General features: G+C 41.1%; 1 protein-coding gene across 1 annotated transcript in view; it reads right to left on the bottom strand.

Annotated features, from left to right (window-relative positions):
- Positions 1-25,005, bottom strand: part of nrxn2a (neurexin 2a) — a 129,969-nt gene that overhangs the window by 64,689 nt on the left and 40,275 nt on the right. Inside the window, exons 7-15 of the mRNA XM_085420524.1 lie at positions 20,875-21,036; positions 14,971-15,400; positions 13,904-14,287; positions 12,806-13,009; positions 9,345-9,371; positions 4,191-4,310; positions 3,722-4,103; positions 2,476-2,666; positions 2,075-2,248 (exon numbers count right to left, since the gene is read on the bottom strand). Coding sequence (XP_085276650.1) covers positions 2,075-2,248; positions 2,476-2,666; positions 3,722-4,103; positions 4,191-4,310; positions 9,345-9,371; positions 12,806-13,009; positions 13,904-14,287; positions 14,971-15,400; positions 20,875-21,036 — 2,074 coding nt within the window. The remainder of the gene's footprint in view (positions 1-2,074; positions 2,249-2,475; positions 2,667-3,721; positions 4,104-4,190; positions 4,311-9,344; positions 9,372-12,805; positions 13,010-13,903; positions 14,288-14,970; positions 15,401-20,874; positions 21,037-25,005) is intronic.

Below are 25,005 nucleotides of genomic sequence, written 5' to 3'. Positions count from 1 at the left end.
ATTTTATTCACACATCTTCAATTCTAGCCTACCGGAATAAATAACATACAGCAAAAGTAACAAGCTGTGGTAAGCCAGTTTGATTTGGGGCACTTCAGCAGATGTATAAGAGTTCACTTAAAACTGAAGTTTTAACACACAATGGTAACACTGAAAATGTACTTAAATGGTTCAAACCCTGGATATGGATATTAAGAGTATAACAATTCACCAACTGTAGAGGGAAGGTATAACAAAACGAGGAAACCATCTTTTGACCGCAGGCCTAATGGCTTAATCACGATTGCAAGCATTTTCACAGTTGGCTTTTTATGTGAACAATCTGCAGAGAGTACAGCTTTTACCAGCGTTTTAGTTTTCGAATCGTTACAAGCCAATAGTACACGCACTCCATGTGGACTGACAACAGAAAATGTTTCTGAATCTTTATGTCAAAGGCTGAGAGAACCTTAATGCTAAAGATCAGAGCAGTTGAAGATCACTAGGAGCTGAACTAGATTCAACAATTCATTGAAAAACACATGCATGTTTAACTTAGGCCTGTCGTACTTGAGGCCAGACAGAATGTACTTTACCTGTTCAAACCCATCCGATGCTTCACAAAATAAACAATGTTGTGGATAACTATCAGCTTCATCCTCTTCACTTTACTCAGTGTTTCTTAAATAGAGCTATTGCAGCATGAATAACATTGCTGTCATGGACCAGTGGATGCTATAGACTGTGTGGAGGAGGACCCAAAGGCCGATGTGTGAAAGTGAACTGTACTGAACTGAAAGCAACCGGTTTTTTGGCTGTTTGCAAAATCAAAAAGGGGAAAACAGAAAACTATAAGCTACTAGAAAACACACAGGGGCTAAGAGACACTTCGGCAAAGGGAACAGATGCTCTGACGAAGACGTTATTATATATCTACGCACAGAAGGGCAATCAGGGAAGTGGAAACAGCTGGGGAAAACAAGACACAGCTGAACTAAACCACAGAGGATGAGACAAGGGATGAAAAACTAAAAGCAACTGACTGGACTGACACAAGAGGATGAAACACTAAGGGAAAACGAAACTCTAAAGAAAATCAGTGACTAGGGAAAAGCCAAAAACATTGTAAAATAAACAAAAAAGAAACCAATATCAAATAGAAAATAAATCTTGAAAAGTCTAAGATCTCACAAACACTGTTCAAGTGACCCAGGACCGTGACAAGTGATTTTTCAGGATCAGAATTGATTGATACTTTCACCCACGAACAAAAACGAGATGAAAATTTCCAGGGGAGGTGAGATCCAATCGAGATCCAATGCTCCCCTTTAAGACAATGTGTGATGTGGGAGAAGTTGGGAAACGATCCAGGTAAATAATATCCATTTGTGGATATTATAAGTGTGGAACAACTCTCACAACAGCAAACTTTAACTGAAACTTAATCGACTTTAGATTTAGTCCACAATAATACAAACAAAAATTCAAAAATTAAGACTAAAACTGAATGAAAATGTTCCGCTAAAATTAACACAGCAGCAAAGTCAATAACAAAAAAATTGAGAAAACTCAAAAATGTATTGAATCAAGTTCACATGACACTTTTGAGTTTAATTCACAACTGGGCCACAATCATTTTACACCAACTGAAGCTCCTCACCGGTAACTAATAAATGGTGCAAAACTGACAGAGAAAAATGTCTGACCTTCTCCAAGCGTCACCACCAGTTCAAGTACATATACAGCATACATCTATGCTGTCACATCCAGGTCGGCCTTTGTTAAGTAATGGCTACCTTATTTGAGATTTTTTGTGACTATTTAGCCTTGGCAGAACTGTCCACTCTGCTGAGTGTTTTCTTGTTAGAGGTCCATAAAAGCAGCTGAATGTCTTTACTGCTGCATGACAGTATTGCACGTTAGATTAGGTTGAAAGGAAATAATAATACACAGAACAACAAAGATGTTTCAGGCCCTAACAAATGAGGTGTGATTAATTTTCAGCTACCTGCTCCCCTCTTTTCAGGAGTACCACCTGTGAAGTACAATGAAATCAGAACACCGAATGATTCACAGGTGTTTCACATGTCCTCACCTCCACAGCCGTGCTCCACCTCCCCCACTTTGTGTAGGGCATCTGCTAGGAGGTCAGGGAGTCTTCCATTCAAGTCCACAGATGCCAGGCAGCCCTTGTATCCTTCCCGGGATGCTATTAGCCTGGGCAAGCTGCTGTACATGCTCTTCCCAACACCTCCAATGTACAGCTCCCCTTTAAGATAGAGGAATTGATCAGGAGGAAATTTGGCCAGAAAAAACATTTTCCGTATCCAAGTGCTTGCTAGTGCATGCACTGAACCACTCCGAAAAACAGCACGTTTTACACATGTACACACTTTAAATTTTGCAATATAGTGTTTTCTTCAGAGCAAATGTCAACAAAATTGACTATTAAGCATTAGTTTCTGCCACAAGTACCAACTATATCTTTAGTAATACCTTTCAAATCCAGGTTGCGGGCTCCATTGGAGTGCTGGGTGACAGTGCGGGAATCAATCTTGAGGATGTGCACATTGTTGCTGTCACGGGAAATCATCACATTGTGCCACTGGTTGTCATTTAGTGGCTTGTCAGAGTTTCCCTTCATTAGTGACGGCCCATTTCCCAAGTCAAAAACATAATGGATGTACCTGCACGACAACACAAATGTTTACAAACGCCATTTCCTATCTATAATTATTTCTTCACATGCCACATGCCACCAGCAACTCAGCAATACCACCTTTACGTAGCAAGCGGATAAGTAAAAACCGCCCGTGTGCGTGACTTTTATACGATTAAAGCGTGGTTCAAATTACTCCAGTGTCATGCGTGGCGATGCAGCTGTGCACACGTCTGTCTGCCAATCTGTTTTGTGGTTCTATTTCTGCCGGGCCTCAAACTACTCGAACATATTCAAGTATTTTGTTTATGTTCAAACAAATAACAGTGAATTTATGTAAACACAGAAGGTAATGCTTTAGGCACACCAATATGTTGACATTAAATTTTATCATTTAAAGGACACACTGTCAAAAACGACATCTTGCTTAAATCAAAGTAAAGCAACATCCATGAATAAGCTGCTACACTTCACTTCAATAACACCGAGCAGCCGGAAAACTATGACAGAAGTGTTGGAAACCATTTTTTTTGTCTGTGTTGTCTGCCTGAGCTTCTGCTGCAGGCTCCAGAGCTGAACAAGGCTTCCCGCTGACTAATTGCTTACTGGGAAGAAAGTCTGTGCAAGGTCTGACAGTGGGAAGATACAATTGTTGCTTTGCTTGCTCTGTTTTAACGACCTTTCTCTGCGATTCTCTCTGCAACAAAAATTATTTACGATGAATAAAACATTTGAAACGTATTTGAGATGGTGTCAAAGTGCCAAAATGTGCTTGAGTACGGGAACGAGTGTGACTTTTTTGAACTTGCGCTGCCTCTCTGTGCTCGACTCCCTTTAACAGAATTATTTATAATGAACAAATGATTTTAAAGCCATTTGGTATCTCTCTGCAGTGCTGCGGGGTGATGGATTCAAGATATGAATTATGATTAGGTAATTTCGAGGCCAGGAAATAAGAAAAGCTCCCGTTCGTGCTTTATTTTTCCAAGACAAATACTGTTTGGTTGGAATACAGTGAATGAAAAAATAAACCCCTTTTTCAGATTTCTTCATCACACATGTATATTAGACGCTAGTACTTACCCTTTGACTAGCTCCACCACAATGAAGTCACTTCCATCTCCTGAGTTGTAAAGGATCAGCCCGTCGGGGCTAGTGGTCTTGAACTGAAAGAAGAGGTGCATGGAGGCGTAGGCCTGTAAAGTGGAAAAAGCCAAGTAGCTGGCCTGCGTTAGGAAAGTTACAGGATTGGCAACAATGTGCCTCATGCCAAACCGAGCATTCAGCTCGCAGTAGGAGATGTCTCCATTCTTGCACTGGTCCAAATAGAGCATCTCATTGAAGGAGAGGGCTTGCAAATGTCCGATGAAGTTGGAAGGCACCACAGAGATGAAACGGCGCTCGCTCATGATCCCCGTCTCGATGTTGTTGAACTCCAGGCGGGTGTGGGCGCCGGTCATGTGGCCTAAGTAACAAAGCATTCTTTTTCAACTGAAAAACATTTCAGTATCTGTGCCTTTTTTCTACTATAGCCACTTTCTCCCTACTATACCTTCCACAGTCACGTTGTCTACAGAGAGCTGCAAGTTCTTCCCACGCCGTACCACTTTCACTGTGTGCCACTCGTTGTCATTCAGCTTCTCGCCTACAAGGAGTATCTCTGGTCCCTTGCCTAAGAGGAAGAAAGCGTCAAGTGACAATCATACCACATGAGCTCAGTGTACAAGCCTTCGACACAAAGCACTCAATATTTGAAGCACTCTCAGGGTGCATGCATTCATTTACTTATCACTCACACACAAAGCCACAAACCAGCAAGCAATAATTTGCATTTATTCAATACGCAATAATATGGGAAATGAGACAAAGAAACAGCTACAAAAGAGCCCATTCAAATCCGAATGTTTAAAATGTACTGCATGACACAGCTGCGCGTTCTCTGTGTAGGGTCATTTGGGTGATGTCTGTTGGTGGAAACATGTTGAGGCCATGCAGTATCTGGAGCCCTGTCTCAAACACGGAGCTTTAAGTTCCTGAATTTCTGCACTATCCTGAGCCTTTTTCAGTGGTTTCAAAATAGGTCACAGTGCAGAAGCTTGCCACTGCAGCACCGTCATCCCAAATCAGTGCCTATGCAACAGGCCGACACGGCAGTTCAAAGGAGTTCTGACATCGCTTGGGAAACTAATTGGCCATGCCTAAGCTGACTGCGCCTTTAGGGGTTTGTCTGTCTAATTGAGCTCAGGGTGCAGGAGAATTACAGGGGACGTACAGAGGACAATAAATGGAAAACATCAACTGGTTTCCGAACACTTCACTGTTTCATCCTCAGGGAAATAAAATGGTGACTGGAGACTTTGTCCAGAGCTGCATATCAAGTGTCTTCACAGCACACTGCATCATTTCACCGTCACCCTGCTGAATATTGACTACGCACACCAGAAAGATCAATCTCATCAAATCCCGCTCGCTGTATATTTGATGGCTTCGCTTAGATAATGAAAAACACACAACTTGCTGGATTCACGTCCAACACAAAAAACCCGAGAAATGTTTATCTTGTAAGTGACTATCATGATAGCAGAGGTACAGACGAGATTTGCTGTAATGAAAGAGGCAACAGCGGAATGCAAGACAGTACGGACTATTCGGCTTATCTGTGTTTCTGCATGGGGACCTCACCTGCTATCTAATGTCAGCATATGAAGCCAAACACAATAATATCAAAATAGAACAACAAAGTCAAATTTCTTGCAAGCACAAAACAAGAATTTCTCAATATTTTACACATAAAATTCAGTTTATATCATTATTACAATTGGATAGATCAAGACCCTAAGTGGTGATACTACAAGTGCAATACTGAACATGCTTTCAATCATATCATCATTTTAAAATTACACTCAGGCCACTCTTCTTGTTGTTGCAGTTGCCCTACATCTGTTGCTGTTGTGCACATTTGCACAACATCGTGTTAGTTCCGAGAAATCGCTTAGGGGTGAACTAAAGTCTGGGCATCCTTCACAAACAGTGTTAAATGCAATTAAAGGGGCTATGCACACGTTCATTAAGTATGTAAAACAGTACAGGTACAACCAGTAATGACTATTTTTCTAGCAAGAACAATTTCTCTTTGTCTGTTGTTTCCACTGGGATGTATTTCGACAACACAACTACCCAGTTACAATACAATACAATACAACTTTATTCCAGAGGTTTTAATCAGCTGAGGGTGACACAATAAATAACAGCATGCAAGCCCATGCTGTAGCGAGTTATCGATCAAAAAGGGAGGCCTGCCCTGGAGCTTACCCTGCTCTGTCACCTTTTATGACTGTAATGGGGAGGACTGCTTACTGAACTGAGTGTTATGTTCAACACGAGATCTCAAGACCTGTCGCTAACAATCGAGGCCATCTGAAAAATGTAAAGAGGGCAGAGAGCAAAGGCCTCGCCCCCCGTCCCTCTCCCAACTTATTTTTAAGCAACTGGAGGAGTGCCCCCCTGCTGGCCATTTTAAAGAATGCAGCTTTAAAAGTGACCTATTGTGCTAATTTACAACTCAGCGTAAAGTACTTTTGCACACCTCACAGTTCAAAATTAATCCTGGTTCTTCTGATACTGGGTGTTGGTACAGCATCTTAGTTCATACTGTCTGAAACAACTTTAAGATGATCCTACTTTTAACCCATCTTTTATAAAGCATCCACAGAATAAGGGCAATGGCATCAGTGGTCCTGGCCCCTTATTGAAATCCAATAGTGTGGTTGCTATAGCAGTGAGGTGGGATGTTAGCTCATATAGCTTGATTATGGATACAGTTTAAAAATGAACGATGAATGAATGATCCATGGGTGTGGAGTCAGAAAGAAGCTTACCGGTTCACTGCAGCGAATAGTTTAAATAGTTGCAGCAGGGTAAGTAATGTATATAACAATAAATAATGAATGTTGTCTCTCAATACTTTTAAATAAAGAAGCAGCATTTTAAATGTATATTTTATGATAGAAAGAGTTATCTGTAACACTGCAGAGTGGATCAAAATGGTGGAATAGAAAAGTGTATTCACCACAGACATCTGATTGTAAACCCTTTGAAATCGGTCTGCCTTTCAAAAGCTTGAAAGAAAGGTCCATATTGTCCATTCTGATCCCCAGCTGTATTTGAGTGATGCTTTCAATAATAACTTCAAAGGCTCGGTGGAGTTATACAGGTCAGACTCATGAGTGAGCTGAGACTATGGCTGCAGGATTTGCGTCTTAATAAAAAGCAAATTTGTCGAACAAATGCCTCATTTCAAAAGTGTGCGCACCACGCTTTCCCAGACTCCATATAATTAATCAAGAACACTGCAGCAACATTTGTTCTTACAGCGATTACCCTCCCACTGTGTATCCAGTTGTGGACAGTTTCCAAGCAGCTGTTGCAGATGGGCTTTCCTCCCAGATTCCTTTGGAAGTAAGCTACATTTGAAAGACACCTTGCCTGAGAAATTCCGATTTCTCAGGCAATTCCGATTTGCCTGAGAAATAATTTGCCTGCAGTCAAGTTAGAAGGTAGTCCATCAAAGCGGGGAAAACAAATGTATTTAAAAAAGTACATAACCCAAACTGTACGGTAGCGCTGTTTTTGGTGATTAGTGTCTTAATAATTTAAGCAGGTAGTTCTGCAGTTTAAAACTCTGTGTACATCTTGTAATATTGAATAACCATTAGGAAGCCATTCATTGCCACATGTGCCCAGTTAAGCTATTTTAGAGGCAACTGATGCAGGATACAAGCAGTTTAATGAATACAGAAGACACAAATAAAGTGGACAATGCACAATGTTATAATGCCATCTGCTGGTAGAGAAGGAGAATTTCCAGGGCAGATATCTGATGAAGATAATAGATAGGCAGGCAATGCTCAATGCATTTTTCTCTGCTAAGCTTTCTTTGCATAAGGTTTCATCTGTATATTTTCCACTGAGTGCAACAAATCATTTAAAGTGGATTATAAACCGCTTTTATGCAGGTGAGATAGCACACAGGCACCTAGTTTCCATTCAACCATCCACACACATAAAACCAGACACACAAACACACATTAATGCACACATTTTACTCACCTCGCACAGAGAAAAACAATATAATTGATTCAATATAACGAGCAGTTCAATAATTTCATACATGTGCAGTAAATCTGTGTACAACTGTATTGTAAAAGCTGTTAAAACCTGCACCTAACTGACTGCGGGTTATCGATTCTTTACTTACCTGGGATTCACTGTCAAATATATTTGAGAGTACACAAAGAGTTGTCTTTATCAGAGTATCTACCTCTCGTGATTTTAAATGCATAATAATTGGCAATAGGGCGGCTTTTCTGCGAATCGTTTTCTAACACGAACACCGAGAGGTTTTTATTCTGAAGTATCAAAGAATTATTCATACATGAGGGGTGGGAACAAGCTTTCAGTCCGCACTCAATTATAGTGATAACTTTTATAAGCATTCATAAGCCTCCTCTGTATACGATGATCTAAATCAGAGAGCCGCTCACCTCTCCACCGGCAATAGCGTTTATCTTTTTCTCACACCGCTGTAGTCTGAACCCAAACTTAAATTGCCTGTCTATCGGGCGAGAGCAACAATCTGCATCATAAATTCCAGCATCACTGCGGTGCGGCCTGAACTCCCACTCCACTTCACAAGAGCAGAAAAAACCAGCAAATCTATTCCGTTAATCCAGGGGAAAATCTTACTTTCAGTATTCATTTTCCTTTGGGTCAGCTGAATTATTAAAAGACCCTGTAGCTTCATGAAAATGTTTTTTTTCTTCTTTTTGGATAGATTCTCATCTTTATTGCCATTTTTTAGCTTATGTTTTCAGTTCATTTTCAACATTTATTTCATTTATTGCCCTGTACTTTATGGCAAACAGTCAACGATGTGCAATCAAAACGTTTATTGATGAAAAGAGCAATCTGTTAATCTGTTAATGAGGCATTGGTAATCAGAGTAAAAGGAGATGGGGTATTGAAAAGATATTTAAACATGGAACATGTTTCGTGACAGTTACTCTAATAAAAAGGTGTCCAGAGCTGCGAATTGTCTGCACCAATCTGTATCTATTTTTACACATTTTAGCCAAAACAAGTCATTGATTTTCTGAAGCTCTGCTATTGATCTGATTTCATTCTAACCTTTAAGTTTATCTCAGCTCTGTCACTGCAGTCTGATTGCTCCTAATAAAGCAGTTGTTTTTTTTCCCTAAAATGAAATTGAGACACTGATTTTCCCACTAAAGACAATTACGGGTTATATTTTAACTGCACCCAATTATCAGCTATGTGAGCAAATTAGTCAGAGGCAGATGAATGGCAGACTCATTGGCAGCCCAACAGCAGACTATTGTATGTCAAAAATAGCTACATATGATTACAGCATCATTACACTGAAAATGTGTCTAATTTGAATTGGTAGATTTCATGACAACAGGATCCCAATTATATTCAACTGTACAGCTGCGTGCCACAGTGAAGTCTCACTCATGTTCTTATCTTTATACTGATGCTTGTGAGGAAGATAACAGCAACAGTAAACAAAGACAATTGTGTGGCAGAATAAATGAATTATATTCTCTTTCATGTGGGAGCAGAGGCACAGAGCATGTTCCTAAATCATGGTACAGTAAATAAAATCATAATCATAGGAGACACTTACTGAGATTACAGCCTATCCTGATACAATCTGGTGAGAGAGAGAGTGAGATGGTGAGATTAAAAGAAAAAAAAAGAGAGAGAACAGCACAAGAGGAGATCATTTCACATCCTTCAAGGTACATTCTGCAGACAATTCAGTGCTTTTCAGAGCCCACCATCCGGGGACAGCCTGAAGAGTCTAAACCGCCACCTTCCTCTCTGAGGAAGAAAAAAGGAACGGTGAGTGAAAGGGAAAAAAAAATTCCCAGCATGTGTCTGGCACCGCTGGAAATACAAGACACCCGGTCAAAGTTGGGATCAATGAGAGTTTTATGGACAATAAAAGTAGAGGTGCAGTGAAGTTATTTTTAGCATCCATACCGGCTCTGCTACGACTGCTTAGGTTAAGAATCGGCAGGATTTATCTGTTTCAGATAACACGACTGATCGCTCCACCTACATCTGCTTTGGGGTAATTCGGCAAACTCATACTGCTGTGAGGAAAATTGTCAGATAACAAAATTGGAAAATGAAACTCGTATTAGATTTGAGTGTCTCACGAGGAGATAATTATGCTGATTTTAACATGAGAAACATGAAAACCTTTCTCTGAGAATAGACACAGAGAACAGGTGGCTACTGAACAATAAACAGTCACAGACGTCACTGAGGCTGAATTTGCAGTCAGCGACAAGTAACCTGTACACCACTGAGATATATGATCAGGAAATAGTTGTTGAAGCTAGGTTAAGAGGAGAAGTGATGATCAAGCTTCATGCCAAGAAAGAGTACTTCAGAGGCGATCTTTGCTTTGAGAGTGTTGATGAAGAAGCATAGAGAAGGTCAGAAGGAATTGCACTGCATCTTTCAGGATAGAGCATATGATATGATACGGTAGAAAGTATATGTTAGGGTGCCAAGAGTGGAGGTGTGGTACTGCAAGGGGAAAACAGGAGCGGGAGAGAAATTTCAGAGGGTGGTGCAGGACATGTATGAGGACAGTGGTGAGGTGTGCAACTGATGTGACAGATGGGTTTTTAAGGTGGGGGTAGGATTATATCAGGGATCACCTCTGAGGCCCTTGTTGATTGTAATGGTAACTTGGTAACTTCGATGTTCACAGATAACACCGTGATCTGTAGTGAGAGTAGGGTGCAGTTGGAAAAGAGCCTGGGGAGGTGGAGGTATGCTCTGGAGAGAAGAGTAATGAAAGTCAGTAGAACAAATAAACGAAGAAAGAATAAATGTGAGTGAGTGAGAGAGGGGTAATAGTGAAGAAGCAAGGAGTAAAGATATCAAGGTGTATGAGTGTCTGAGGCCAACTATTCATAGAAACACTAAACAAGTCAGGTCAAGAAAAGAGAGTGGATGGAGACCAGTATCAGGCGTGATTTGTGACAGAATATAGCAGCATGAGTGAAAGGGAAGGTTTGCAAGACGATAGTGAGACCTGCTATGGTGTGTGGTTTGGAGACGGTGGCACTGACAATAAAAGACAGGAGGTCGAGCTGGAGGTGGCTGAGCTGAAGATGCTATTTTCATCGGGAGTGACCAGGATGGACAGTATTAGAAATGAGTATATGAGGGAGACAGTTCAAGTCGAGAAGCAAAAGTTAGAGAGGCTAGGTTGAGATGGTTTGGACGTGTGCAGAGGAGGGACAGTGGATTGGACAAAAGTTGTTAAATATGGAGCTGGCAGGAGGGAGGAAAAAGAGGAAGACAACAAAGGTTGTGTGACAGAGGATGGGGTGAGACGGAGGCAGTGGGGACCCCTAAAGGGAGCAGCTTAAAGAAGAAGAGCCTGTGCAATCTAATATATGAGAGGTTAATCAACTAGTAGTCCGTAGATGTAATACATTATAAGTATATTCTTCATGACTGTGCTTTTTTATGCACAAATTATTGTCGTTTATTAAATCTGGTAGGCTAATGCACCTCTACTGAAAAAGCCCAACTCTCGATCCATCTTCAGCTCAAATTGCTGTTTGTCCTGCAGGCTTGACGGTAATATATTTTCCGAGTTACACACAGAGGAAAAGTGGCGATTTGCACAACCTGCAGCCTCAATGATAGTTACACCGTGAAAAAAGTGACAACAGCACAAATGTAATGCTTTGCCAACATTTTCTCATATCTACAACAGTGACTATCTTCTCAATCCAGCTGAAATGTTCACATTTTTGGCCTCAAAATGGGCTCACCCACACATCATTTGCATGTTCTGAATAATGAAACCAATTTAACCAACTGTGGTTCAATATGTCGGTGTAAGTTATGTGGCTGCAGAGTGCTCTCAGGCTGTCAACCATCACAGAGCAGTGGATACAGACAGCCAGAGACCAGAGTGACTTTCTGCTGCGGATGTGTGTCTGCATGTGTGCGTGCGCGTGAGTGCGTGTGTCTGTACGGCCATCGCTGGTACTCTCTGTTCAGTGAAGCGGCTCTAAACTGGAAAGGCCAGTAAATGTGAGGGGAAGGAACTACAATGGACACATCTACAATGTGAGCAGTTTAAGCGGTAATATTTCAGCGTAATGACGGATCAGGTCTCTGACTGCCTTCTCCTTGAACTGCAGACAAGCCATTGAAGGGCTGAAAGAGCCGAGACGGTCAGGTGGGACCTGACCAAGGGATGAACTGAAAGAGTGAGTGAGTGAAAGAGAGAGAGAGAGAGAGGCAGAGAAAGAGAGAGAGAGAAAGATAAGGCAGAATATACATACACATATACAGTAGCCTAAAAAGTCACTAATCCCTTGTTTTTCCACAGCTTTTTGTATTTTGTTCTGCATTTTATGTGCATTGTCTTTAGAGCACAAAAATATACATTTTCTCCCTTTCTTTCCTTTCTGCCTCTGCAGTATAAGGTATTAGATAAAGACATAACCTTGAAACATATTTTAACGTCTACTTCAAAGCAAAGTTTAGACATAACTGTGACGTCTCGTTATATTGACGCTTTAGCTCGTATTGGGTGTAAACACAATGGCACTTGCATATCATACTATTTTTCTCTCTATATAGTCTTGTCTGTATCTGAAGACAAACAAATATTTAGCAGGTTATAATATGCATCTTTTTTGACGTTATTTGGAATGTTTCTTTAAAATTTCCTGGTTTAAAGCAGAGCTGGCAAAAAAGAACGCTGACAAGGATATCCCCTAATGACATCACATTATGCTACTTTTTAATTTAAACTGATAATTCGTTATTTAATTAATTCATTTTCACTTAGACCCAGCTGCTCTTTCTAAAATTGACAGAACCACTGCAGGCCTCTGAAAAAAATTATAGGAGCATGCAAAACAACCAGGGGTGTGTGCTTTACTCTTCTTTTTTTTTAGGCCACTGTATATACTGTGTATGCAGATGGGGATGAGAGAGCCTCAGACAGAACAAATACACAGAGGTATCTGTCTAAGTAACGCGGCCTAAAAGTTCAAGAGGGATTACAGTATGTGCTCATATTCGCCGCAGCAGCATTACCCAGGTTCACAGTGAGTTTCACTCTGCCTCCATCCAGCTCCAAGCGCAAGGTGTCTGCAGACTGCTGGGAGGTGGTGGCCATCAGCAGTCCATAGGCCCTCTGGGACATAAAGCGCAGAGACACGTCCTCGGCCTCTGTGTGCAGCGTCCTCGGCAGTACCACTTTTAGATACATGCTGCCGTCATAGCTCACCATGGTGGCCTCTGCAGATTTAGGAATTGGATTTGACCAAAAACGGGAGAGAAAAAAAGTGTTAGCAGACATCCAGAGGGAATCGCAGCGTGAAATTAAAAACACGAAGAGGCATTTATGGAGCGAAACCTAAATTTGGTCTGAGATTATTTTGGGTGCGACATGATATCCTTTTAGATTGCAGTTTTCATCTGCCGCACCAGATGGCAGAAAAAGCCTGGAGCAAACAGAGAGAGTGGCGAGATTGCAGGCGCAATCAAATTTCTGAAGGATTTATTCCCAACACAGCGCAATAGAAGGGGGATTTTCATTCCTCATACTATTAGCTGCCAATGGAGCTGCGTAATTTGGCCTCTCTGTGAGGAAGTTATCTGCACGGTGAATGCAGAGTGATTCAGGCCGAATCACTCTGCTGAAGAACCACTGCATTTCTGATGAAATACTCATAGCACTGGTAACCTCGTGATACTGACAATCCACTAATGAATCGCTCTACTGTAGGTAAATACCGCAATTTGCTGTTGAATGGCTCACATTAAAAACAGCATCATTTTCCATAATACTGTCACTGTCACCAGGTTGGTTTGTATATTTGGAGAGTTATTCTGGATTGAGAGCATGCCTCTCATTTGAATAGAGATGGCATTAGGCAGTATGATCATAATGCAACTGCAAATGAAATTCTTATTGTTTAGGAAGCTTGAGCACTAAGTCCTTTTGATAATGAAATTTGTCTATAGCTACATTGTTTCTATATTTACAGAGACTTTTAAGCCACTACACACCTAACTTAATAAATAAAATACTAGCCAAGTGTGCTAAAAGCTTTGCAGCACCTTTAAAAAGAAAAAAAAAACACACATTTATCTTCCCCATCTACTGCCATCCTTCTTAGATACTCTTACCCTTCTCGCAGCTGGGGCCTAGGTACCCAGTACTGTTGCAGTCACAAATATGGCGATTCCAGCCCTCTCTGCAGTGTCCACCATTGGCACATGTGTCTCTGGTACACCTGACGTGAGTCTCCCTGGTGCAGAAGCTGCTGACACCTGTGGCGCTTTGAATTTCTGCCAGCCTCCGGAGGTTACGGCTCCGTCCATCAATGAACAGGTCCCTCACACAGCCCACGTAGCCGAGGCCGAGGGACGCCGTCCATACCTCAGGGGGCAGCATGAGGTTTTGACGATCCTCTGGCAAACCTCCAAGATACATGTCCCCATCCAGATCAAGGATCTCACTGCCTTCATTAGCAGAAAAAGGGATGCTCTGGCTGTTCACTGAAATAAAACCTGTGGGCCAGGCATTAAGTGTGAGTCAACTTGCACTTACACAGTTTTTTTTGTTGTTGCAGAAAAGGAAGACAGGTGTGTGCGTGGGTTGTGCTGAATGAAAGGCAAGAACAAACTGCGAGATTGAGGAAGTGGGCACCAGGCTGCTTGTCTTAAAAAAAAAAGTGAATGTAATAAAAATGCACTATGTGTCCTTGGGAGATTATTTTGCTTTTGGGCAAAAGCAAAAACTAAAACTTGATCTGTAAAAGTGACGACCTGTGAATTTGGGACCCTTGAGAAGAAATGGATTTTATTTATAGAAACGTGAGGCCAAAATAGAAGAAGTGCAATCTCGTCTTCCACATACGTACCGCACTAATAAGTCAGGCAATTCCTAATTTGAGTTGGGCGACTGTGTAATTGGCCACTTGTTAAATAGGTTAACACAAATTTAAAAATGTCACATGTAGATTATAGCAACTAAAAATATAATTGTAATTAAAAGCTAATATGCATGCATGTTTCACCGCAGTGAATAAAAAACAGGAGCGTGCCAGAGTGACTGTATCCACGCTGACATATGGCGATTTCACAGCTTGGAACCTTTTATAGTCTGCTCCACAGCTAAAACTAGAGAAACACTGCAGCAGAAGCAGACAGAAGGCGTACCCCGCTTTCACAAAAACACAACACTGACTTACCATTGCGCCCTTTTCTCTGGAAGTCCACATGGCACCACTCGCCATCATTGAGCCTCTTGCTACTGGCTTTCATCTTGATGCTGCCAGAGCCCATATCCATGACGAGGAAGAGAAATCCGTCGAGCAGCTCGATGGCAAAGAAGTCGGCCCGGGGCTTCCTATCAGGCTGCGTGCCCTGCAGGCTGCCATGGCTGAACAGCATAAGGCCGCTGGGCTCTGTGGTGCGGAAGTCGAAAGATATGGACCCCGTTTTCTTTGTGTTCCACCTGGGCAATGTCAAGTAGGCAGACGGCGTGTCGAAGGTGACCGGCTCCAGGGCTTCCACATCCTCGCAGCTGAATATCAGGTCACCATGGATACTGATCTTGGGGTCTCGCTGTTCAGCCAGCCGTGACAGCTCGAGTCTAAACTCATTATTCTTGTAGACCACCTAATAAATGAGAGAGATGTCGTGGTGAGATGACAGCTGGAAAAGCGGAATGAATTTAGTGCAAAGGTTGAATATTAGTCATCAATAAACACGACAATCAATAGGACACAGCAGCCGACAACACGGTGAATCATTCCTGAACCCGGAGCTGAGACAGAAAGCACTTTAGTGATTTTACATTTGAGTGCATTTATTCTGCAGGATTTCAGGTAGATCATAAAAATATTTTAATTACCAACAAATTATGAGGAGATTATCACGAGACAACAAGAAGGCAGCAGGTGTTAAACCGCTTGTGAAATTGCAAAAAAAAAAGAAGGAAAAAAAAGAAAATGCATTTAGATTTAGATGCAAATGCTTATATTTTAGACATTTAACTGGCTCATTTAGGAATGCACAATGTGTCTGACATAATCATCTTAAATTCAGAGCGGAGGAACAGGAGGAGGAACACTGCACCCACACGATGGCAAACAATTTGGTGTATTTATACCGAGGTAAACTGAAAGAGATCAAGTCAAGGCAGAGATGGTGAGTGGGAGAGAGGCGGCCTTGACCCTTTACAAGCTCAGCGCGAAATTTATTATTTAAAATGGGTAAATTTAGTAAACATGCACTCGTGATCTGCAGAACAGTCGTTAAAAAAAAAAATCCGATTTTGCACTCCGGCATGAATAAATGTACATGAGAAACTCATTTGCCTTTGAGGAATATTTTGCTGGTGATTTAATATTTTAGTGAAATTCAAAAACAACCTTTTGTACATATATTTACTTGCATATACTGTACAAGGCTCCAGATAGACAATGCCTATTTTCAACATAAAGCATACTGGGAGAGAATGCCTGCGCAGGCTTCTTTGTCTTGTTGTTGTATTTTCTGCTTTCATTCTGGCTTCATCAATATGCACAGTAGGAAACCGCGGTCCTTGTCTCATTTTGTATCAGTTGTAAGTCACCCCGAGCCCACTGTTATCTGCCACATCACTCTGCAACCAGTCACTGCCTGAGGTGACACAGCACAGAGGACTAACAGCAGAGCTGAGAGGCAATTTGAGCCAATATCACACTTCACACTGCCTCAGTGTGACTAATTAAGCAGTGAAATCAGATGGCGAAACTGACCATCGAGAAATGAGTGTAACAAGCAATTTTAAAATGGGAAGACAGTCAATCAAGGCAGTCACTTACACAAAGAGGGAACAGCGTGTTTTCAGTAAACAACCAACAACACCAGCGAAAACGCACAGATGGCTACAAAAAGACACTGTGACCTCTGCAGGGCTATTATATAAGCCAAAGGACAAAGCAAGAAGCGGAATCCTATTTCACCAATTCAGATGCTTGTTGTTTGTGACATGGATTACAGAGTATCCCAAAACACAAGAAATAAAGCCCTCTAGTGCCAACCGGCAAAGTCCCTGTGTCATTTATGTTCAAAAAGTACAGCATAACAAACTGTGAGAATGAGGACCTTCTCTTCTCCCAACAGCCGTGTGAAGACGTTCTCCATAACCAAATTGGGTGCAATCTGTGAAGCATTAAAGTACACGTAGCTAATGGTTAGGCATGTGATATCTGGAAGGTACACGCACGGCAGCATAATAAAACGACATAGCGGCAACTTTGAAAAACAAATTCATCTCTGCCTGCTGGTTGTGACATTCATCTGAATGTTTCTCCTGCACTGATGAACCTGATGGCCTCTCCTCAACAGCTCTCATATCTACTATCCTGAAACATGTAGGGAGATTAGTCATTGCCTACGCTGTCTACATTCAGTAAAATAAGACAGAAAAAAACGAGTATTTTCCTCACTGTTCACTTTTTTCCCCCCACGCGGACCAAGAGGAATACAATATGTGCCGGATGTATTTGTGAATACCTTCTAATCACCACAGAGCTTTGATTTTTTACTTCATCACCAAACTCAAGCGCTCGCTTATGGACTGACACATCTCAGATTTCTTGGCAGGCCGATCCAGTTATGACCAGCTCTGCCTGTGTCACCGCTCACACTCATTATCGGGGTTTGTCAACCCTTCTTCATGACTCTTTATCGCGTCACACTCTTCCCGCATGCCTACAGTGTGACTGTGTGACTACACACAGAAGTAGTAGGTCTAAACACCATCACACCGCCCACAGAGCGGAGGTTGCAGCATTGGCAGCGGTGCTGGGACAATAACCTGTCCATAAATAACATCTCCTTTTCGTTTTAGTAGATGCAAACTGCATAGTAATGATGTAGATGGTGCACTTAAAATCAGTCAGTGGAAATACTTTTAGTGGGTTTAAATATTTATGTTATGAGGTTTATTAAAAAATGATTATATGTTTGTTATTGTTTGCTTACAAATGGCTTTATTAATAAATCTGTCTGTTTTAGTGTTGAATTTATAGGAAAAAAAAAAAAATATATATATATATATATATATATATATATGCAAACTGTGTTGACGTTATGACTAAAAATGAATAACAGCCTTGATTTAAAAATAAAAACTGCTGGCAGCTCTCTGAGACTGTACTTAGGCAGTAATTGTGTTTAAATGTCGAGCTAGAATATTCAGAAAAATTTGTATGAATGCCCCTCGGAAAATTAAACCCAGCGCTGGTGTGGTGGAGGTGAGGGGGTCGGGCGGGGGCCAAGACAGGAGAGTGGAAGATGCTCAGATTTCCATTTCAAGTGACTGGGATGGACATTTATTGCTATTATTAAGAGCATTAGGAATGCATTAAGGAAATTTTAGTGGGATCTGTTGTTTCTTATTATTGTTCATTGTGAGAAGACAAAATAAACAATAATATATATAACTGACATACTATTCTAATTTGAATCTAGGGTGCCGTCTGTGTATATGAGAAACGTGACGCATTTAACCCAAATAGAGCACTAACATCGCATTCGCAGGAGGATTACTAAATGAACGTAATAACAGGAAAATCAAATGAATTGTGATTTAAAATACATTTTGTTCAAAAACATTAGATGTTAATAATCTCTGTATGTGCGACCCACATGCGGCCCACCTGTCAAGGAGGAGATAGAGACAAGGAATGCATACATGCTACAAGGTCATTATAGTAAAATGAATAATTCTGGGAATAAAGTCCAAATTTTTGGAAAAACCTGAAGTACTATTTTGACTTTAATCTCAAAATTAAGAATAATTAAATCAAAATAGAGCCTTCTAGTGTGTTTATTTTTCTTAAAGTCTCTAATATTCCATTGGTATAATATGGCTTAGACTGAGCTCAGGTTTGGACATATGCAGAGGAGGGATGGTGGATATACTGGATGTGGAATACAAAGGATGTGGAATATGGAGCTGCCAAGCAGGAGGGAAAGAGGAAGACTCAGGGAATATTCCTGGATGTAGTGAAGGAGGTTGTTGTGACAGAGGAGGATGTTAGGGATAAGGTGAGATGGAGGCAGATGATCCGCAGTAGCGACCCTTAAAGGGAGACTTTGAACATTAAGGAATGTTTATGACCAAGTTACTGATGTCATACACAAAAACCTGGTGAAAGCAAAATATCTGGGCTAACAAACTTGCCCATTTATACACCGTATATTCATTTCGATATAAAATGTTTATTTATTTTTTGACCATGGTATTACATAGAATTACCTAAATTACTTAAAATGTATTGTTGCATGTTGTTTCAACAGGCAGTAGCACACATTGATTGTAACATCCATGTTGTTTCCACAAGACTTGAACGCACTGAGGTCAGAAGAACAAACTCTGACTCAGGAAATAGGACTAATCCAGGGAACATGTAAATGCAAGGTTTAGCACAGGGTTGCCTTGATCAAAACACTCATTCATACATAAATACCTTAATAAATTAGTACTTCATACAAAAACCCAAAGCATACAGGAATTATTTTGCAGGTATTTGGTAAAAACAGACAAAGAAGTGGACAATTTAAATTCTGACCGGCAACGAAAAGTCCACAGATTACTAAAGTCATCTAAATTTATCTTGTGAGTGGGTGGGCTCGATTAACTGTAGCTAAATTCACAACAATCCAGCTAGGCAGTCGATACTACTCGCTTAAAAACCACAAACCTCATAACGGCAACATCAGGATAAGAATGATCCTTTTTGGGGGAACCACAGATCACTGTCCAGTTCCTGTTGTGACATTTAAACTAGACCAGTGCACAGTAATCACAGCATATTACAACTGTAAAAATCACAGATATCGCTAACTTCTTTCTGTATGCAACATCTGATTGAACTTTGAAACTTGAACTCCCATATTTTGCCTCACAAAATCCAATTAATCAAAATATTATCTGAAGATTTCATTTCTCCACTACACCAGCTGGCTGCTTTGTCATTAGCAGTTGACAATTTAAGCAGTTTTTTCAACCGGATCCCAAAAAGAAAATGTGAAACCGAAGTACGAAGAAATCTTCGTGTTAGTTTAAGCAGGCCAGCACTGATGAACAAGAGCATACCCGACAATAATCAGTCCTTAATCTACTTGTACCAAGACAGTAAGACAGTCCTTCTGACTGCCAAGCACTCACACTTAATGAAGCCGCTGCTCGTTATGCTCCGACCTGGCGCTGCTGTTATTAGCTTAGTCACGTTATTTCCACTCTATTTGCCTTGTGCATTATGTGTAACCTATATCTAAGTGATGTGTCTGCTCTGTCCTTGGTGCATTGTTCTCCCTGCTGAATCCAGAGAAGCTGGATTTAATGGGGATCAGGACAGGCGGCTAGAAAGAGTTTATAAGCAATTACGGAATAAATGGTCTTATATTGTGTGACGTCAGTGTCTCTGACAGAAGTAAACTCAGCTGTATGAGCTGGGGTATTAACCCCGAAGAAAATCGGCCTCCCTGACGTCTGTGTGACTTTTAAATATCAGACTGCTGCCTGTTTAATCACGTCTCCTCCTAACTCTCTTTGCGTAAGGGGAAAGCATTTCTCTTATTTTAAGGCTCACAGCACATCAGTTGCTTTTTTTATGAGACGGCTCAGTTCATTAAAAATTTGTGAGACCTGGCTGAAATTGGGCATTAACCCATAATTTGCTGCTTTACCTAAACATCTAGTACCAAGTACATGATCTTTACTCGCTTGCTGAAGATAATCAATGTGACAGGTGCAGGTCAGACTTAAAGCACTTAAAAAATGCAGAAGAGGGGATGAAAACCAGCTCCAAACTGTGTTTCAGGAATGAACATGAGATGCATCTGTTTCTTATGCATATCAGTGCTACATTCTCAAAGGGGTTCCCACAGGAATCTATAAATGCATATGCTCTGCACAGCACAACCTACCAGCTGAAAGTTTCTCCTTCAAACACCCTACAACAGGAGAATCAATATCAGTGCGAGGGGTAATTTTCTATACGCAGAACATGCTCTGCTTAAAGGGTTGCGCTACCTAAGGAGGGTCGGATAGTATTTCCAGTTTGCTGCTGAAGCTGAGGTCAAGCTGTACTCACATCTTTCAGACAGCCCATGAAGTTGTTGCTGACCGGGGAGCCTGGCAGGTCAGCTGTGTTTAGGCTGCCCCCTATGTAGAAGAGATCATCAGAGCCCAGCATGGTGTTGTCCTCCTGGGTGTAGCCAGTGGTGGTGAGAATCCCGTCCACCAAAATTGTCACCTACAGGGATAAAAATCCCAGCACGTTAGGAAAATAAAATCCAAGATTTTTAAACCAAGTGGAAAGAACCGGCCTAATTATTTCATGCTTCATTTCTTGATTTGAAATAAGCATGTCGTAATGTTGGCTCTTGAAGGCAATTACAAGAACAGCTTTGAAAGGTTCACTAATCTCAACTGATCCCCATTTCTGATAAACCAGCATGATCGTAGCGAAGTCAACGTATGATAAATGTGGGCTCCGCTGATATTTTGGCTCCAAAGCAATTTGCGATGCTACAGTTATTTTGAGATTAAAGGTAACAGGATGGCAAGCTACATTTACTCGAATATTGGCACCATCAAAGCAAGAGATTTCTCCTATCAATGTCGTCAGTAAACAGGGAAGAAAACGAATGACTGAACAGGGATATAGAAGTAAAAATGATATGCTTGTTGCCATGACAATAAGCCTACAGTAACAAGTATTTCTGCACAAATGTAACAGCTCCCACTTAGGGGTAATAAGTGAAAACAATTACCATTTCTATTGTTGGGAGCATTATTCCATTTCATTTCAGGAAATTCTACAGTAGAAAGCAATTTCTTTGTATATTGCACTGCATATAATAAATATCACAAAATGCATAAACAAACAAAATAAAGTGTTGAGCATGCATGGTCACAGATTCAGTTAATTGTTCCGATGTCTCATGCTACACACAATATTCCTGAGTGGAAGGACACTGTGCATAAAATCCTTCAGTCAGATCATTAGCTTGGAAAATACCACAGATCATGCACTGTTTTCACATAGGGAGAGGATGCAAAGAGCAAAAGCCAGTACAAATCTCTATCCACTAGCTTCAGGTTATACTTGTAGGCGATCAGTCAGCAGGGCAAAATCAAAAAACAATACCCAAACAACCTAGGAAAACAGAATAAAAAATTAAGGATCAACAAGAGTAGAGTAAGGCAAAGGATTCACAACATGAATAAATGGCTATAATGCATTGCTACAAATGAGTTCAATGATGATCTGTAATGTACTACTAGAGGGTGTAATTAGCTAACGGGGAACAGGTGGTGCAGAAAACTGGTGGGAAGGAAACAAAGTGTGGAAGGAAAACTAAGAACCAAGGATTACAAAAAGCTAAAAGGAAAAAAAAAAAACAGGAAATGAGAGAGATGAGAGAGAGGGAACTATTTTCCAAATTCTCAAGTAAACACCCACAGGGGAAAATAAGCATTATAAAATGTGGAATCATTTGTAGCTTCGCTTAAAAAATCATTTAAAATGTTTGACTTGTGACCCTTGCATCTCGAGAATGAGTTAACTATGTAAAAAGAACCGTGTCTATTTTTATGAATATCATAAGAGGATGAGAGACAGCATGGTATGTTTAGGCGTCAGGTCAATAAAATGAGGTTCTGCCTTTCCATTTGCTGCTACTGGCAGGTATTGATTTCTATCTATCTGGTACTGAAGCCTTGAGTATCTTTGCCTCGGACCTTGGACAATGAGAAGGCTTGACTGAGGGTTGATGAAACTGCACATGAAGAAATTTCAGAAAAATGTGTTTCATGTCTGGGAAGTGATTGATCTTGCTTTCTTGTTCACTCCAAAATGTCTACAGAAGCATGGCCGATGTCTAAGATGGTGGTGACACCCACCTACTTTACTGGCATTTGAATATCTGAGGTGAGGGATCGGTGCGTTCAAAGGTAATTACTGATTTAGGTCATTATTAATTAGAAGAACACACTGGGAGAATATACAGGCTCCAGACCTGGATGGCACACTTTGAAGCTGACCTTTTATCATTAATTTTGCCAGCATTTCGACATCGCCGGTGTTATGTAGTGCTTATTAAATGGTAATATATATTTATGACTGTCAGTGTAGCTCAGGAGGTTTTCAAAAGAGTATTCATGCGGTACAACAACAGATAATCAGCAAGCATGTTAGTGAGTTCTGTGTTCTGAGCATGCCAGTAAATAGGTGGATGCATCGATAACAAGGGTTGAAAGGCAGAGAAAATGAGCACCTACGAGTTTGCCCAAAACAGACTACACAAAAGGCAGATGGAGAGAGAGATAGTAATAGGAGGAATTCTAGAGTGAAAAGCACCACCGGATCTAATAAAATGTTTCCACCAGCACTCTCGTGGGAGTTACAGTTCCTCCTATCTACATGTCAGTGAGCTAACTTATCTGAGGGGAAAGCAATTTACACAGGGATCAAATGCATGCCTGAAAGCATAAGTGACGTTGTAAGCATTCGGCTTGCCGCTCTTCTGGAAGCCAGGCTAAGGAAATAGAAGTGGAGGAGGATGCACGCTTATATGCAGGTTAACGTGACAGGTTTAGAATATATTGGCGATGATGAGATGGTTAGATACAAAATGAGTTCTTCTTTAGAAAAGAAATCTAACATTTACATGCACTGCATGAGTCCCACTCATCTTGGGGAATATATTTAGTCTGGTGATAGTTCAAGTAAATTTACAGAGCGATCGCTTTGTGGGGAACAGAAAAGCTAGCGCCGCCTTTCCCTTTAGAAGCTCAGCTTTCTTAGGGTTTCAGTATTGTACTGAACTCAGTTAGCTAAGATAATGGTAACAGCGACATTAATGCCATTGTCCAATGTATCTGACTAATACAGAGCATACTGGAGCATATTGGTCAGATATGTGAGAGCACAATTTAGGGTGGATGCACTCTTAGCTTACGCTTAGCTTAAAGTGAAGACATAACAGATTAGCTGGAGAAACATAACTGACAGCTAAATAACCATAAACACAGCTAGAAGAGAGTGAATGATCATTATATTATCTGTCACTGCTCTGTGTGTAAATACACTGAACTGCTACTTCATTAGGCGCAGCCATTCATCTGCTCGTCAATGAATGGCTACAGTAACAAGTGTTAATAAGTTGCAGCCAATCATATGGCAGCAACTCAGTGCATTCAGGCATGTAGACATGGTCAAGATGACCTGCTAAAGTTCAAACTGCGCACCAGAATGGGGAAGTAAAGGTGGTTCAAGTGACCGAATGTAGCATGCCTGTTGGTGCCAGATGGGCTGGTCAGGAAATGGACCTACTTTTGTGTCTTGGGTTTACCAAGAAGGATTAGAAAAAGAAAAAACAACTCTGAGTGCATGCCAAAGCTTGAAGCAGAGGGCTACAGCAGCAGAAGACGACCACACCTGTGCCTTAGCTTTCAGCTAAGAACAGGAAAACAAAGCTCAAGAAAAGTGGACAATAGAAGATTGGAAAAATCTTGCCCAGTCTGATGAGTCTGCTGTCTACTGCAACATTTAGATGGTAGGATCAGACAAACAACATGAAAACATAGATCCATCCTGCCATGTATCAATAGTTCAGGCTGCTGGTGGTATAATGATATGAGGAATGTTTTCTTGGCACATTGTTACCCCTTTAGTACTATCATTTAAACACCACAGCCTACCAGACCAGCGGTCCCCAACCTTTTTTGCGCCACGGACCGGTTTATGCCCGACATTATTTTCACGGACCGGCCTTTAAGGTGTCGCGGATAAATACAACAAAATAAAACTAGTACCGGTACCGAAAAAAAGAAGATTTATTCATAACACACGTGAAAAGACCCAGGAAAACCGAGTTAACGATAAAAACGATAACAAAATAACGCTGAAAACCGATAAAAACCCTGAAAACCATACATTTCACACCTGAGCCTCAACTCTCGCGGCCCGGTACCAAACGACTCACGGACCGGTACCGCTCCGAGGCCCGGGGGTTGGGGACCGCTGTACCAGAGCATTGTTGCTGACCATGCCTACCCCATTATGACCACAATGTACCCATCTTCTGATTTGATGCCCAGCAGGAAAATACACCATGTCACAAAGCTCAAATCATCTCAAACTGTTTTTTTAAACATGTCAATGAGTTCACTGTACTCAAATGGCCTCGACGGCGGCAGATCTCAATCCAACGGAGCA

The sequence above is a fragment of the Rhamphochromis longiceps genome, linkage group LG10, assembly GCF_057381845.1.
Source record: "Rhamphochromis longiceps isolate RC_006_pf linkage group LG10, R_longiceps_female_GT1.1, whole genome shotgun sequence".
Classification (NCBI taxonomy): Eukaryota; Metazoa; Chordata; class Actinopteri; order Cichliformes; family Cichlidae; genus Rhamphochromis; species Rhamphochromis longiceps.
Note: the sequence above shows the minus strand (reverse complement) of the source record. Positions and strands in the feature narration are given on the sequence as shown.